This window comes from Rhizophagus irregularis, chromosome 12 (assembly GCF_026210795.1).
Source record: "Rhizophagus irregularis chromosome 12, complete sequence".
Lineage (NCBI taxonomy): Eukaryota > Fungi > Glomeromycota > Glomeromycetes > Glomerales > Glomeraceae > Rhizophagus > Rhizophagus irregularis.
In genome coordinates, this window is record NC_089440.1 from 4,941,781 (window position 1) to 4,959,598 (window position 17,818).

Consider the following 17,818-nt stretch of genomic DNA (forward strand, 5'->3'; position numbering starts at 1 on the left):
TGCGCCAAATTTTGCTCATGTCGATATTTTTCGTGGTATGATGCATCACATTATTATCATCGTAGTATTATCATATTGTCGTGTTATATAGAAGTATAATTACTATAAATAAATGTGTGACATCATTAATGTCAATCACAACGATCAGGAGAAAGAATATCTTTGATATTTTTAAAAAATATTTTTTCTATTTGGAACGTTTTTTCGGATAAAGTTTTAATAGAACACGTGACATAATCACCTGTTAAAATTATATGTGAAAGAACAAAAAAAAAGAAACTTTTTTTTTCGTCTTATTTTACTTGTTTACATTAATATATACATATATATACTTTGATGTTTACGAAATAATTTTTAATGTTCGCATTATGTAATACCAAATAAAGGAAAAGAATATTCTATTAAATAGAAGTAAAGATTCATGAAATCAGAATTACAAAAATTTAGTTTAAAAATAAAATAAAAAAAAAATTTGTTATAAAAATAGAACAATGATCGAACACATATTAATTGTTATACATAAAAAAATAATAATTTCTTGTTTAAATTGAAATTTCGTTTATATAATATTATATAATTATATGAAAATCCTTTTTTTAGTATGACTCCTTAAATTATCGTTTCACAACCAATTTAATTTGTTTAAATTTGTTCAACAATCAAAATCTATCATCCTTTCCAAATTAAGTAAACAAAATTTTAAACCCAATATAAATAAAACCAAAATGTTGCACGCTATTATTTTGCAATCACTTTTTTATATTAATTAGGAATTATTTTTAATTATGTTTATTGAAATGTTTATTTTAAAAATGGTTTAGAATTTTTAATACAAGATCAAATATATAAACGGGTTGCGTCGTTATCAAAAAAAATAAAAAAAAAATAAATAAAAAAGTAAAATAATTTTTCACTTTGTTAAATTATTATTATTATTTTTTTTTTTTTTTTAATAATGTTACACGTTAGATTTAATGATAAGAGAGCACTAGTGCTTGTTATAATAGTAATTGTTACGATATTTATTACTATTAATTTTGCTTCTCCAACTTATGAATTAGGAGATTCAATTGATAGTACTCTTCGAAAAAGACAAGGCCCTCCACCAGGTGGTGATGGACCAAAAACACCACCGGCTGGAGGCGATGGTCCAAAAACACCACCGGGAGGAGGCGATGGACCAAAAACACCACCGGCTGGAGGCGATGGACCAAAAACACCACCGGCTGGAGGCGATGGACCAAAAACACCACCAGGTGGTGGTGGTAATGATAATCCTAAGGGCGGTGATACACCAGTACCAGCACCAGCACCAGCACCAGCACCAGCTCCTGCTCCTGCTCCTGCGCCAGCACCAGCGCCAGGTGGTGATGGTGGTGGTGCTAATCCTAAAGGCGGTGATGCCGGAACACCAACACCGCTACCAGTCCCACCAACACCACCAGGTGATGGAAAACTACCACCTGGAACACCAGTTCCAGTGCCTACTGAAAATCCTGTAACCCCTCCTACACCTGGACCTTCAACTCCTGGAACCCCACCTGATCTACCATCAAGTCCTGGTCCCGCTATACCTCCCGCATCATCTCCAACGGATACTGGACAGTCAAAGGGATCATCATCTCCATCATCATCTTTAAAACCAATTAATACAAAGACAATCGATCCGACTGCAACTTGCGCTTCTCCTAATGATGAAAAATGCAAAGCGCCACCAGGAATGTAAGTATATAAACTATTCATATTTTGTTTCTTCTCATTAAAAAAATGTTGATATTAATTTTATAAAATTGCAGACCTACAAAGATTGAAACATCTACACAAGAGGAAATAGAAACGATAACACCACCTCCAACTCAAGTAAATCCAGGAAAAAATAATAAAATAGTGACATCGACATCTACAACAACAGTCACTTTATTTTTTGCAGGTTTTACAACAACAGTTACAACAACTAATTCTTTAGGAGAGGTTACATCATTTGCTACATACGTTCCTCCATCAACTGTACTTGTAGTTAAAAAAGTTGCTTATACTGCAGCAGCGATAGAAGATGGAACATCGGATTCTACAAAAATTTTACACGGTTTTAATAGTCATAATATATGGGGTGTTTCAATGAGTTTATTTATAGTCATTTCAACTTTAGTTTTTATGACTTTTGCTTAGTAATTTATGTAATTTATGATTAAAAAAGAATAATTCATAAGCTATAAATAGTTCTTTTAATGTAATTATAAAAAATGTAAAAATACATTATATATAATAATTTAATAACTTATTTGTCATTAGGCCATTAGGGTATAAAGTCGGGGTTAATTTGCATATATATTATAATCTTAATTCCGGCCGAAATTAAAATAAATTAATTAATTAAGCATTATTATTTACTTAACATATGATGTCATTATGACGACATTGGCAATGTCACTTATTGTCACAAATTCAAAATTTTTATTTGTAAAATTTAATTAACACAAGCGAGTAAAAAATTACTTTTTGGGAAAACCACCCGTAAAATCTAGACCCAAGGGGTTCAGATATTATTACATAACTTATTACATAACCGTTTAACGCGATGATTGTTTATTATAACAAAATGCAACCGCCCTTTCAATTTAGTAATTGGTAATAAATTTGCTCTGTCTACCTTACTTTGTCCCTATAAAAAATTTTATCCGTTATTTCTGTAAAAACTCCATAAAAATGAGCCTTTCACGGATCCATTCACGGAAAATTTAAATGATTCGATAAATTCCGTGATATAAGGTTATTAGTTCCGGAAATATGAGCCTTTTACGGAAAAAAGACGGAATATAAAAAACGGATCGACTTTTTTACAGGGTGTTTCTTATCTTGATTTCGCTCTTCTGTTGATATTTATCGTTGGGCTTCGTCATATATTAGTTTTTCGGTTAAAATTTTCATTTCCGGGTTTTTATCATATATTTTCATATAATTCATAATTTCATTTTCTTGTTGATTATTTTACTTAAGTTTCGTTCATTTGATTAATTTTCATTTAATAATCCTTGATTTATAATTTGTTTAATAATTTTTTATTTTATTATTTTTTTATTCATTTCATATTTTTTGGGTTTAAATTTCTCAATTATTTCAATTATTTCCGGAATTCCGGTTTTTTGTAATTGATAAAATCTCCCGTAAAAATATCTTCAACAAATTTAGTATAATTTTTAATAGTTCAATTATGAAAATCATTAAAATCATAATAAAATAATTTTTTTTTTGTTCTTACATAGTCAAGTAAAAATATTTAATAATTTATCCTAAAAAATAAAAATAATATTTATTATATGCAATGCTAAAATATTGATAATATGATATTTTTTGTCTATTTGCTAAATGTGTGAAATGTTATGTACGAAACGACTTTTTTCTAGAATTTTTTTTTTTTTCACATTTTTTTTAGAAAAAAAAAAAAAAATTTACAAGAATATGAATATTACACAATCATTAATCACTATAATAACTACCGATTTTGGTAATATTTTTTTTTTTACTAAAAAAGTTAAGGTTAATCTGCCTGAACCTCCGGACCTATTTTAATTTGAACCGAGGGTCTTAGGATAAGGACGATTAAAAGACGTAAAATGAAACAATATTGTTTTTTATGGAAAAAAAAAAATTTAATAACAAAAAATAAATATCCAAATTTCTCAAATTTCCATGATAAAAAAAAAAATTTTTTTTTTTCACAATATTTTATGATATTTTATATTTTATGGTAAATTATTATGATTTCGATAAATACTTGTAATAATCCAATATCAATATTATTTATTAATCGAATATATCAAAATTTACTTTATTTTTTTTTTCATTTGTTTAAAAAAATTTTTACTTGATACATACAGTAATTAAAAAGTGTAGAACCATGCATGAACTTGTCATCATTCAATCATATGATCCACTTTTCTTAATTACTATAATAACTTGTCATTCGTAAAATGGGTTCTTCGATAAGAAAGATAAAAGTGCGGAAAAAATTTTATAGCTGCGACATTTAATTTTTAATTGTTAATAAACAAGTTTGTTATCGCATCAAAAAAAAAAATATATATATAGCGTAAAATCAACCAACAAAGTACCAGCATGCTTAATTTATTGGATATTGAGTATGAGTTTTATTAACCGGGTCAGTGGTATACTCGGTTAATCATTAGAGGTTATGGTATCTAAGTTGTACACAAATTGTATATTTAATATACTCCGAAAATTGTGTCACCGCATAAGATGATATACTTTTAACAGAAAATTATTTTAGTATTGAATATTGAAAAATAAATCGGTTTATTAAATAATATTTTAATAATCGCTTAATCATATTAAATAAGATCAATAGTAAAAAATAATAATATACAATAATTTGGATTTTTTTTTATTTTTGATTAAATAAAAAAATTTTTTTACATTGAATTTTATGATATTTCATCAGGAATCGATAAAACAATTATTTGCCATCTTTTTTTTAAAAAAAAATAATAATAATAATAAATAAAATATAACTTTCTGTGTGGAATTTCGACGAACGCTTTCGTTACTAATAAAGATAACATTTAATTTTTAATTATTTTAATTATTTTTACAAAACTTTTTCCGTTAAAAAGCCGTAATCATTTAACAATAATCATGTAATTTATATTATTACGTTTAAATTAACCAAAGTCCAAGAAGATGTGCACGTGAAATTTTCATTGGACGTCAATTTAGGGTTGATGATGTATAATAACATGATGATCTACAATACATATGGTCATCGGATATCAAAGTATCTTTATCAACTGCAATGATAATATTGATAAAGAAATTTAATATTCGGTTCGGAAATTCCAATACTTTTAAAAAAATGCTTTTAGCTCTTTAACATTTAAACTAATAATTAATATATAAATTTCGTTCAGTGAAAATGTACTATTTTTTTTTTCCAAAAAAACTTAACTGGTCGTCACGTTATTGCTTATATATAGTAATAATAATAATTTAAAATTAATTAAATTTACATTATTCCATTTTGATATTCATGATATTCATTTCATTCAGATATGTATCGAATAAATGAAAAGGTTCACAAAACAAATTAAGCGGAAAAATTTAGCTTTATTTACCGACTTACCGTTTAAGGTCATTTCAATTTTTAATTCACCCAAAAAAAATATATTTTCCGAAAAACATTTATAACAAATAGATTATGTAACAATATAACTGGTGAATTAATAATTCAATACAATTAGATCATTTTTCCCCACAAAGATCTCAAGATCACTACACATTTTTTAATATCAAATGATGATTGGATAAATTCATTAACTTTATTTATATCCAAAATTGGTAATAATCATTCAAAACGCCTGCAGTTATCATAAGATATGATTATTTTAAAAGTGAAATAAATTTAATTGTCATTTGATTATTATTTATGATTTAAATATTCGGAATAAATTTTTAATTTTTTGAATTTTGTAAAAGTACGCTCATATCAAATTAACTTTACCCGAAAAGATAATTGAGAGTCATGATTAAAATGATTGAAGGTAAAGGCGTTCTAACAAATATCGATTATATCGATTATGCACTATTCGAAATTCTCTATAAATGCATGACTAGTATTTTTCAATCATTTTACTTCTTTTTTTTTTAAAAAAAAACACATCTAAACATTTAAATCTAATAAATTATTTTTAAATACATCTTTCAAATTATTTTTAATAAAATGCTTATCATTTTGTCATTGGATGATTTTTTAAAACAAATAAATTATGAAAAACTTAGTCATGCCGCTTACGCCCTTCAAATCTTGCAAAATTTTGAATTTTTAACTGCAAAGGATTTATTAAGATTTAACATCAAATCCGAAGGGAATCGATTAAATGTTAATGAATCCATAATAACATTAGCACTTAACCGACTTTGGCTCGATCCTATTTTAAAAGCAAATTTAACGGTCTTAGCAGAAGAAATTAATAATACTAATGTAAATAAGAAAATGGTTAATGATGAAAATTTAAGTAGGATTATTCAATTAGGACCGCAAAGTGCCAGTACTTCTTTCGAGGATAATTTTTTTAACGGTGTTAGTTTTCATAATAATAACGAAATTGGATTTGGACGTTTATTCTAACCACTTAGAATATGTAAATCATCAACTGACGTCGTAGATCGATTATTATTATTATTTTAAAAAAACATTCTTCATGTAAATTACGAAATTCATATACAACTTATAAATTTATTTCTTTCTCTTACGGCTTTATAGATTGTCTAAATTAGTTATTAGTAACTATAAATTAATTAAAAAATGTAAATATTATGATAACTGATTATGAAAATTTTCCCAAAGAGCTATTGCAACAATAACTTCCCTTCCCATTATCGTTTCTTAAATCCTATTTAAATTTGTAAAATTTTTTATTCTAAGTTAGTCAATTATTAAATCTTTTTTAAAAATTATGTACAATATATATTCTATAAAGAACTTCCAGATTGTAATTTGAATGTGTGATAACGGTCGAGATTTCGTAGTAAATCCGATTTAAGATTATTTGTTTGCGAGTTTTTAGGTTTTTTCAATTAAAACTTAATAAATTTATGTAATTTTTTCGAATATTTCCGTTATGTCGTATTTTTTTCAAAATTTAAGAAAATCGACCATAATTTTCGCTAATACGTTACGTACTATATCTAAAATATAGTTTATAAAGGCCATGTCATAATTAAAGATGGTATACCAGTTAGTCTGTTGTAGTCTGTTGCTGTACATTTTTCGTTTGTTATAATTCCAAATCCATAAACATCATGGAAAATTCTTTGCATTGAAGTTGTCCGTTAAAATTTCTACCATTTCATTTCCACCCGTCTAATTTTTTTAATTTTCTTTATTAATTATTAGGAATAATGCATTATTACCACGAAAAGTTACAGACAAATTCTTATTGAAGTAAAAAAATAAAACAGTATGTACCGTATCTTATGGCGATATACTAAGAAAAATTTGGTTACACTTAAAACTTTATAATTACAGATCATATGATATCATTATGACAACACTGCCGACACTCAACAATGTCTCTAAAATTTTTTAGAACACAGACATTACTTTTTTTGGGAAAACAACCGTTAATCTTGACTCACTTTTTTTTTTGACTCAAGTAAATTGGTAACAACCTTGTTCTATCTACCTTTATTTTGTTCCGATTAAATTTTCATTTTCGGGTTTCATCATATATTCATTCTTTTATTTTTATTTTTATTGGATTTCTCTATTATTTCTGGTCGAGACTCGAGATTATATCAAATTTAGTATAATTTTTCATTTATAATTTTTATAGTTCAATAATGAAAATCATTAAATAAATATTTAAAATAATTTTTTTGTTCGTACAATAGTCAAGTAAAAAATCATTAACCTGTAATGCTAAAATATTGATAATATGATATTTTCTTGTTTATTTGTTATGTGTGAAATGTTACGCACGAAACGACTTTGTTCTATAACTTTTTTTTTCATTTTTTTTTGAAAGACGAATATTACACAAAAGTTAATCACTATAATAGAACACCAATTTTGGGTAATATTTTTTTTTTACTAAAAAAGTTAGGAACCTCCGGACCTATTTTAACTTGAGCCGAGGTCTAGGATAAACGGACGTAAATAAAACAATATTTCTTGTTTTTATGAAGAAAAAAAAAAAGAATTTAATAATAAAAATAAATAAAAATAAATATCCAAATTTCTCAAATGTTAAAAAAAAAATTTTTTTTTTTTAACAATATTTTATGGTAAACTATTATCGTTATGATTTTCGATAAATAATAATCTGATATATTTAATATTATTTATTAATCGAATATAATTTACTTGATTTTTTGTATGATGACTTAAAAAATTTTTTATTTTATACATACAGTAATTGTTTTCTTGATAAAAGTATAAGAACTATGCATGAACTTTGTTATTATTCGATCATATGATCCACTTTTCTTCATTACCATAATAAAACTTGTCATTCGTAAAATGGTTTCTTTGATAAGAAAGATAAATCGGAAAAAATTTATTATGGTTTGGCGACCTTAATTTTTAATTATTTAATAAACAAGTTTATTATCTGTTATCTGTTAACTGTTATCACATCAAAAAAAAAAAATTTTAGCGTTTAATCATACCGCGTGCTAATTTTATTGGATATTGGAACTTTGATTTCATAACCTGGTCATTGGTCATTCGGTGATTCATTCAAAGGATATGGTACACTAATTAATTGTATATTTACTTGTATTCTGAAAATGTAATTTTTTCTTTGTTGCTGATCACATTTATTGGGGTCACCGCATAATTATGAATGATATTATACTTTTAACAGTTGATTTGTAATAATTATTCGTTATAAGTTGGTTTATTGAATAATACTTTAATAACTGCTTAATCATATTAAAAATCGATAATAAAAATATATTTAATATTTAATATACACAATAATTATTCGAACTTTTATGATATTTTTGATGTTTACATTATTTATATTGAATTTATGATATTTTATTTTTTAAAAAAATCAGGAAACGACAACACAATTAATTTACGCGATCTTTGAAAAAAAAAATATATATATAAATAGATAAATAGATAAAACGATTAAGCAAAATTTAATTATTACCTTTCGGTATGGAATTTCGAAATGCTTCCTTTAATAAACGACAACATTAAATTTTTAATTATTTTAATTATTTTGAAAACTTTTTCCGTTAAAAGCCGTAGTAATTAACAATAATAATGTAATTTATATTATTACGTTTACATTGATAAAGTCCAAGGAAATATGCACGTTGGAAACTATTGGCATTACATTGGATGTCAATCACGCTGATGATGTAATTATGTAATGAAATATTACGTAATGATTGATGTACCGTACTAGTGATCACAGGATATCCGTTAATGATATCAAGTATCTTATCAATGATTATTATATTGATAATATTCGGCTTGGAATTCCAGATTTTTAAAATTCTTGAACTAATGATTTAATATATTTAATATATAATTTTCGTTCAGTGAAAAATGTACTGCTAGTTTTTTTTTTTCTAAAATAATTTAACTGATACATTCATATATTATAATATAAAAAATAATAATAATAATTAAATTTACCTTATTCCAAGTTGATATTCATGATATTCATGATATTCATTTTAGTTATCAAGGTTACAAATAAATTGAGCGGGAAATTCAGTTCTAATACCATTTAAGGATTTAAATTATTAATTCACTCAAAAAAAATATTTTTCCGAAAAACATCAACAAATAAATTAGGAAACAATACTTGTTGAATTTGCTGAATTATAAATTCAAACATAATTCGATCAACCACATTTCTTAATTACACATGTTGATTGGATGTTTAATTTATTTAAAAACAATTTATTATCCAAAATTAGTAATAATCATTGCTAAGCGCAAGGAGATCAAAATTTTGATATCAAATTAAACTATAAAATTTTAAAACGTGCTTTTTTGACAGATTGTCATTTGAGATTAACATTCGGAAAAAATTTGAGGTTTTTTGAATTTACAAAAGTACGATCAACTTATTAGGCACAACTATATTATATACACTAATTATTCGCTAAACTTTAACCCGAAAATATTATTATTAGTCACGTTTAAAGATAGTTATGTACTATTCGAAATTCTTTATATAAATGACTAGAGTTCATAAATAATATTTTTCAATCATTTACTTCTTTAAAAAAAAAAATACACTTAAAACATTTAAATCCAACGAAACTATTTTGAAAGATGAATACCGCTCATCCAATTTTATCAGTAAATGATTTTTTAAAACAAACAGATTATAACAATATTCAACAACTTAATAGTCCAGAAATACTTGCCGTTCACGACTTTCCTATTTTACAAAATTTTAAATTTTTTACTGGAAAAGATTTATTAAAGTTAAACGTCCAATCTGAAGGAAGTCGACTAAATGTATTTGACGAATCCATAATAAGGGAAGCACTGAACCGCCTTTGGCTCGATCCTATTTTAAAAGCAAATTTTTCAGCTTTAGCCGAAGAAATAAATAATGCTAATATAAATAAAAAAAGGTTTAATGATGAAAACTTAAGTAAGATCACTCAGTTAGGGCCACAAAAGGCCCGTACTTCGTTCGAGGATGATATGTTTAACGGTGTTAATAATAGTCATTATAATAATGACAAAATTCAATTTGGACATTTGTATTAAGTAATATTTTTGATTTTTCATATGTCGTTAAATGACGTCGTCATAGATTATTATTTTTTTTAAAAAAAAAAATCTTCCAATAGAAGAATATCTTATAGAATTATTTAGAAATATTTAGAAATGTAGATATTATGACACTGTGAAAATTTTCCGAAAAAATTATTATTGTAACAATAACTCTTTCCCACTTATCACTCATGTAAATTAACAATTAATGATTACTATAAATTAATTTTAAAAAATTTTATGACTCCCTTTTCCTCAACATTTATATATACAGTAATTAAGCTATAGTTGTCTGACAAAACCTCAGGATTTTACAATATCAAAAGTTTAAACTTGTTTAGACGTTTTTTCATTTGTCGAAAACTTTATATGGTTTTAATATGATTATGATTTTTACTATAATTTATATATATATATATTTTATAGACTTTTTAGACTTTTTTATAATTGAAATTATGATTCTCTATTTTATTTTAGATTTTTATAGAAAAAAACTAAATTTTATTTTTTTAAGATGGCTGAGCATGTGATCAAAATTCTTAATTTGGATTGGTCAATTAGTTTTGACGAAGTTTACACGTTTAGTATTTGTTTAGATTAATTAGTCAAACATAGTTTTGTTAAGCAACAATATTCTAAGTTAATTTTATTAATTACTAATTTTTTTTAAAAAAAAATTATGCACAATTGAAAAAATCTTTTCTATAATTAAAATAAGAAATTTAAATTATTAAAAATGTATGATTTTTAAATAAAAAATTAAAATTTGGCATGAGAAATTGTGTTGAATACTATCAGTTGTGATTTTGATGATTTTAAAAACAAATATTCGAACTTTTCCGCTTTCATCATATTTTTTTCAAAATCTAAAAATTCGATCATTACTTGATTATAATTTCCGTGGAATATATAAAACTCGGACTATTTATAATATGCCCGTTACATATTAATTTGTTTGCTATAATTCCAAATCCATAAATATTTTCTTTTAAGTATATTAGGAGTTACATAACTCTGGTCGACACAACGATCAATAATTTATGACTATAGTATATACTGCACGCTACTAAAGGAAAATCATTGTCATTATGAGAGCATATTAAATAGTTCTAGTTGCGATCCAATATAAAAATTTCAACTTCTTTTTTCATAATTTATTGGAAATATACTTTTGCATTAAGTTTATAATTTTAATAAAATTTCTGATCACTTCATTCTCACCCGTCTAATCTTTGAAATTTTCCACAATATCCTTTATTATTATTAGAAATAATGAACACTGTTGCAACGCTGCGACTAATACACAAGGTTAATTCCTTCTGAAATTGTTGTTATTACAATACAATACGACAATACAATGTTGTAGTATTGCGTATTCGCGCAGCCGCAACTATTTTATAATTTTCAAACTTTGTACTAAAACGGCATGTACCGTACTGTACTGTGATTTGTAATATTAAATGGCATACGAATTATTTATGTTATATATAAATGAAAAGTTTTCCTTATAATATATTTCCTGCAAAAACTTAATATCAAGTGATCGTTCTCGAAATTTCTGAAAATGGATTTATATGAAAATCATGGAAGAGTAAATTCGGAAAAGTCGGTGGAAGATATTCGCTTCTATTATAAAAAAATGTAACCAATTTTTTCTTATAAAATATTAATTTCTTAAATAAGAATTTGTCTGTAATGATAATAACGACGTTGTATCGTTGTAATTATAATAATATACTCTATTATAAACTTGCCGCAACAACGCATTTATTTTTGAATTTTCGTTATTTTCGTTGTAAAATTCTATTATATAATTATCTATCCAAATATTATATATTATAATGCAAATTAACTTGATATACATAATTTATTGAAGCAACTTGATAAGCAAGTTGGTTTTTTCTATTTACAGAAAATATTAATATATAGTAAAATAAATTGCAGAACTTACATAGAGGATAGAACTATTATAAAGATTAAGTAATGTTATGGAAAAAGAAAATAAGTAATTTTAATTTTATATAAGATGTAACTGAAGCCAAACAGCATATTATGGATTTTAGTATTCTTTTCAGTCGACTTCACGAGTTGTTCTGTCATAGTAACATTACACCTAAAAAGGATGACAGGCACTTTTTATGAAATTCATTACTTTCTTTATCATTGCCATCATCTGTTGGCAATGACTCAATTCTTTGATTGTGGTTGTGCAGAACGATGTTTCTCATCCTAGCAACTGAGCGAAGTTCCTCTAAAAATAGGTTGGTTATATTTCTAAATTTATATAATTAGAAATAAAATAATATACATACGGTTTCTTATTATTTTCCTCATCTTTGTCCTGCTTTCCTTCAATTTAGTTGTTCTATTTCTCTATCAATTTATTCTAATTTTCTTTTAATTCTATCCATAGAGAATAAAGCTCGTGTAAGTTCAGCAGAAGTACATACTTGTTGGCGTCATTGAAGAGGCATTATAAAGTGGATAGTTTTTGGAAACAAGATTCTTAAAAGAGAATAATGATAAACTCTCGATAAACTATTTATGGCATCATATGATCTATATGACTCGTAAGTTATTTGATCATAACATGAAGTATTATAACTTATGACTTTGCCATAATGGATTTAATCGAAACAAGTACCAATATTTTTAACCTCTTTTTATACTTTCTATTATGTAAAGAATATTTACGAAGAATATTTTTTCATTTCAAATTAATCCTATGTATATATAATATTTCAAAGTGATCTATCATCAAGTTATATTTAAGTACTATGATCTTCTAGTGAATATATTTTACAATTTTTGAAAATTGAATTAGAAAAGTTGGGATATAATAAGGTATCACAGGAAAGTAATTTTTTACACCAAACTTAACTTCCTTCCTTATCTCATTTATACAATTGAAATATTAGTGACTTATTTATTCATAAATAAAAAATAATTTAATTTTTATTACAATGTTAACCTTTAATTTTTTCGGACATGAATAATAATTGATATGAGTCTTACTATATTTCCATTAAACGTCCTAGAATAACATTATACCATTATCCTTAATCTCCCATCAAATTCATAATAAATATAAAAAATAAATAAATAAAAAAATGGATAAATTATAGGTATTTTACTACATTTTAAATATTCTCATTTTAAAGTAACTGTGTTCAACTACTTTCATCTAGAATAGAAAATTGATAAATAAAATTTGATAAATCAAAAAATCACATGCAAAAGTAATTACCTTTAGAATTAATATCAAGTTTAGTAAGATCTATTCTTGTAGAATCTGTAAAGCAAAAGAATAATTATTACTCTAAATAAATTTAAATAATTATTTTAAATTAAAAGTACCTGAATATTCTAAATCATCATTGTCAGCATTCATGGGTTCTGGAAGATTATTAAAATTTAAAAGTCTACTTGTGTAAACTGCTTGAGGATGTGTCATATATGAAAGTGTGCTTGTAGATGATAATGGTAATTGAACTGGAAAAGATGACTTTTTATTAATTTCATCTGCTTCTTTAACTTGCCCATAAATAACAGAATCCACTTTATTGTTTTCAATATCTGAATATAGTTCATACATGAAATTAAATATTTCAACTGCACTAGGTCGTTTTAAAGGGTCTGCATCCCAACATTGATTAATTATATCAACAATTAGTTGAGGGATTTTATAATCACATTTTGGTCTCAACCCCTTACAAATTTTCATTGCTAAGAATCCATCATGAGCTATATCATAATAAGGAGGGAAACCTGTACAAATTTCGTATGCAATAATTCCATATCCATAAATATCACTTTTTTGAGTATATTCTTTTTCTCTTAAAACTTCTGGAGCTACATAAGGTAATACCCCATATATTTTTTTATTACTATTTTGAGAGGATTTAACATTTGCCGGTTGACACAATCCCAAATCAGTAATATAAGCTTCACGATCAAAATTGCTTAATATATTCCCACAATGAAAGTCATGATGAATTAATCCTTTATTATGAATATCTTTAAGACCACTTGCAAGACCTAGTAAACTATGTATCTTTTGCTTCCAACCCAGTGAAATGAAGTTGTCATTTAAATGTTGTCTTAAACTACCAGCTTTTAATTTCATCACCATCATAAAATTATTTGTTTTCGGATCTTTGGTAATACCATAGCAACTAACTACCCATCCATATCTTCCAGATTGACATACTAACATTGATTCAACCTAAAGTATAGTTATAGTTAGTTTAACGTTTATAATGAAGATTTATAAGAAAATATCTTACTTCTTTTAAAAAATCTGCTGTAATATCTTGTGAGTTATGTAAGCACTTTAAAGCAACTTTCGTTTTACCATCTCTTAACCATTGATTATTTTTATAATTTAATTCCAGAAAAGGACCATCTTTCCAAACTGCTTTAAAAGTAGTTCCAAATCCCCCTTTTGCTAAATATTCAACATCTTCAAATTTATCATATTCAATCCATTCTATGATTTGATAATATTTTTTAGCATTTAATTGTGCTTTTTGAATAAATTCATCAACGTCATGATTTCCACTTGTCCAATTTTTGAAATTTGATTGAAACTTATTAATATTACATGGCTGACAATAAAAATAATAAGTTTCAGGCTGCTTACAAATTTTACATAAACCATATTGCTTATAACATTCTTTTAAATTTTCGTCTGTTATTAATTTATCAATTAACGATTTTTGTTCTTCAGTCAAGAAATAATGATCAAAATCTTTTATTTGCTCAAATACATCATCACTTAGTTTAATTTCATCCATTTTAATAAATAATTTTTAAACAAAAAATATGTTATTAATTTGTATGTAAAAATTATTAAAAAATAATAAAGGAAAAGGAAAAAAATGAAAAAAAAAGTTATTTTATGTTGAAATGATTTCAAGATCGGCAACAAAATTATCAAAAAAAGAATAGTTAAAATACACACGATTTTTATAAATTCTCCATAATAGGTAAGATTAAATTTTAAGTAATGACAAAATAAATAAAATGTTTAACTAAATATAGTAAGCATTATATATTAAAAAGTTGTCAAAAAAAAAATAAAAAATAAAAAATGAAAAATTAAAATGTCATTATTTTTCAAATCTATCATACTCAATCTATTCTAGAAATCAAATATTTAGTCAAGAGAGAATTTGGAAATTTAGGAATTGTTTAAAGTAACTTTGAAATAATAAATATAATTTTCCTTCTTTTGATCTTTTTGTTCGTTAGATTTGCAAAAATTCATTAAATTTCAGATATTTATAATGTCGTCTTATTCATTAATTTATTGTAATATATATATATTTTTTACTAAATTCATAAATAATGATTATTTAACCTGACCTTTTTTTGAATTTCTTAATATATGACATTCAACAGTATTAACGTTCTGTTAATGAAATTTTTTATTTTTTCAAAAATTTATATTGATTATCAAGTTTTTTAGAACTATATGTTACCAAATTTAAATTCTCTCAATTTTCTATATGAATAAACAGAGAACGGATTTTATTTAATAACTTTAAAAACTTCGTTCTTATTAATTTCTCTATACGGTGACTAGAATAAATATTGGTCACATGAAAGTAATGCAATATTTACTGTATGATTTTGGAAAAGGTTCACGAAGATGTTTACAAAATTAAATTGTGTCATTTCATAACTCAGTGACAATGAATTAAAATATTTTGGGTATTAATCAGTTGGTATTAACTGGAAAATAAACTAATATTAAATGAAAAATGAGTATAAATATTAATTTGTAAAATTTGAAGTTTAGCTAAAATACGTAGAGAAGCCACAATATCTTATGCTAATTTTGTTGTAAAAATAATACAAAAATGTAAAGATTATAAAGATTAAAATTGTAAAATGTGGCTAAACTACTAAAGTCATCGTAAAATCAATAATATTATTCTTTAGTATGTAAAAGAATCTCTGACTTTTTGGAGTGCATGAGCTAGTTGCACAAGTACAGGCTTAATTTCTAAATTTAAGACACAACCAAATGAATATAACATGTATTTAGGTATATACATTTTATAAAAAATTTTTTTTTTTTTGTGTAAAATCAATATAAAAATGAATAAGATGCAAATTCTTGAATTTAGCTTTAAAAATTTGAATATCTTGATTGCAATATTCATTTTTATCAGTTTTGAGATTTAATTTATAAAAGAAATTCTATAAAAGGGCATTTGTTAATTTTTATTAATAAAAAGGTTAGTTCATAGTAATGTGCGACCTACGCTATATATGATAAATATTTGTTTTGCAGTTATTCTTGTATTTCACATATTTCACATTCATCATCCGTTCTTTGACTTTTTTTAGCAAGTGAAAGGACAAGGTAAAAATAAAAAAACTAAATTTTGAGAATGATAATCGCATAATCGCTGTTTGTATAATCCAAGCCACATCACTTGGGATCACTTGGATTTTTGTAACTCGATTTATACTTTATTAAGACAAAATGCGATTTTTTTTTCCATATGAACATTCTGCTTTATATAAGCTTTAGCATAAGTTTTATAGTTCTTTTATCACGAAACATGCAAATATTTATTTTTTTTTAGCATTAAAAGTTTACGAGTATTTCGCAAGACAGTAAATTGTTATAAAAATATACTTTTTTTCTATATAATTATATTGTTTTATACAAGACTTTAAAATAAATCTTATAATATATAGGTCACGAAACTCATAGCACTTTTAGATTATCTATGCTTATATTGTGATTTTATTTTGCTTTAGATTTATTATTATTTCTATTAAAATATTTAGTATTATTTTCAAAAATAATATACTTTAAGTAATGATATAAGATGGCATATCATTTATTATCTTCTTTATGTATTTTCAACTGTTTCTTAGACTTTATATTTGCATTTTTACTATATATAGAATTAGAAGAATTTATAATCATCAGGATTGTGTAACTCATCTATTTAAAGGTCCAAAACTTTGAATCTTGTTAACTTTGTATTGATTTAATTATTAATTTATTGTTATTGCAAATTTATTTATTGATTAAACATTTAATATTACAGATTTAGATTCACTTGTGAATAGGGATGGCAACGGTCGGTCATGGTCAGTTATCGGTCAGTCATAACCGGTTAAGGGCCTTTGACCGACCGACCGTTTTGGCTGACCGTTTTTCTGACTGTTTAACCGACCGTTTAACCGACCGTTTAACTGATCACTTTTTAACGTTTTTTTCTTGATTACAGCAAATTTCAAAATATACGAGACACTTGAGAAATTTGATTGTCAGGTTATCGGGTAGCCAGGTTACTCAGCAGTAGGTTGTTTATTAGAAAAGTATAAATAACACGTGATGAGTATAATGAATAGTAGTATATCAGATTATATAATAACCTACTGCTGAGTAACCCGGCTACCCGACAACCCAACAATCAAATTTCTCAAGTGTCCCGTATATTTTGAAATTTGCTGTAAAATTCGTTAAAAAGAAGAAAGTGTAATTTAATCAAAAAAAAATGCTATTTAGCTTTTTTTATT

At 24.9% G+C, this 17,818-nt stretch overlaps 3 protein-coding genes across 3 annotated transcripts; all 3 read left to right on the forward strand.

Moving 5' to 3' along the window:
• Positions 1 to 950: 950 nt before the first annotated feature.
• On the forward strand, positions 951 to 2,672 carry OCT59_004596 (uncharacterized protein). The gene is made up of 2 exons (XM_025314290.2): positions 951 to 1,722; positions 1,797 to 2,672. Exons 1-2 carry the CDS (start codon positions 956 to 958, stop codon positions 2,167 to 2,169), a joined length of 1,140 nt encoding a protein of 379 aa, XP_025185526.2. The 5' UTR covers positions 951 to 955; the 3' UTR covers positions 2,170 to 2,672.
• Positions 2,673 to 5,734: 3,062 nt separating this feature from the next.
• OCT59_004597 (uncharacterized protein) lies at positions 5,735 to 6,142 on the forward strand (the record flags this gene model as incomplete). The annotated part of the gene is made up of 1 exon (XM_025310159.1): positions 5,735 to 6,142. The coding sequence occupies one exon, from the start codon at positions 5,735 to 5,737 to the stop codon at positions 6,140 to 6,142; it is 408 nt and encodes a 135-aa protein (XP_025185527.1).
• Positions 6,143 to 9,817: 3,675 nt separating this feature from the next.
• OCT59_004598 (uncharacterized protein) lies at positions 9,818 to 10,264 on the forward strand (the record flags this gene model as incomplete). Its single annotated transcript, XM_025324576.1, has 1 exon — positions 9,818 to 10,264. The coding sequence occupies one exon, from the start codon at positions 9,818 to 9,820 to the stop codon at positions 10,262 to 10,264; it is 447 nt and encodes a 148-aa protein (XP_025185528.1).
• Positions 10,265 to 17,818: the final 7,554 nt, after the last annotated feature.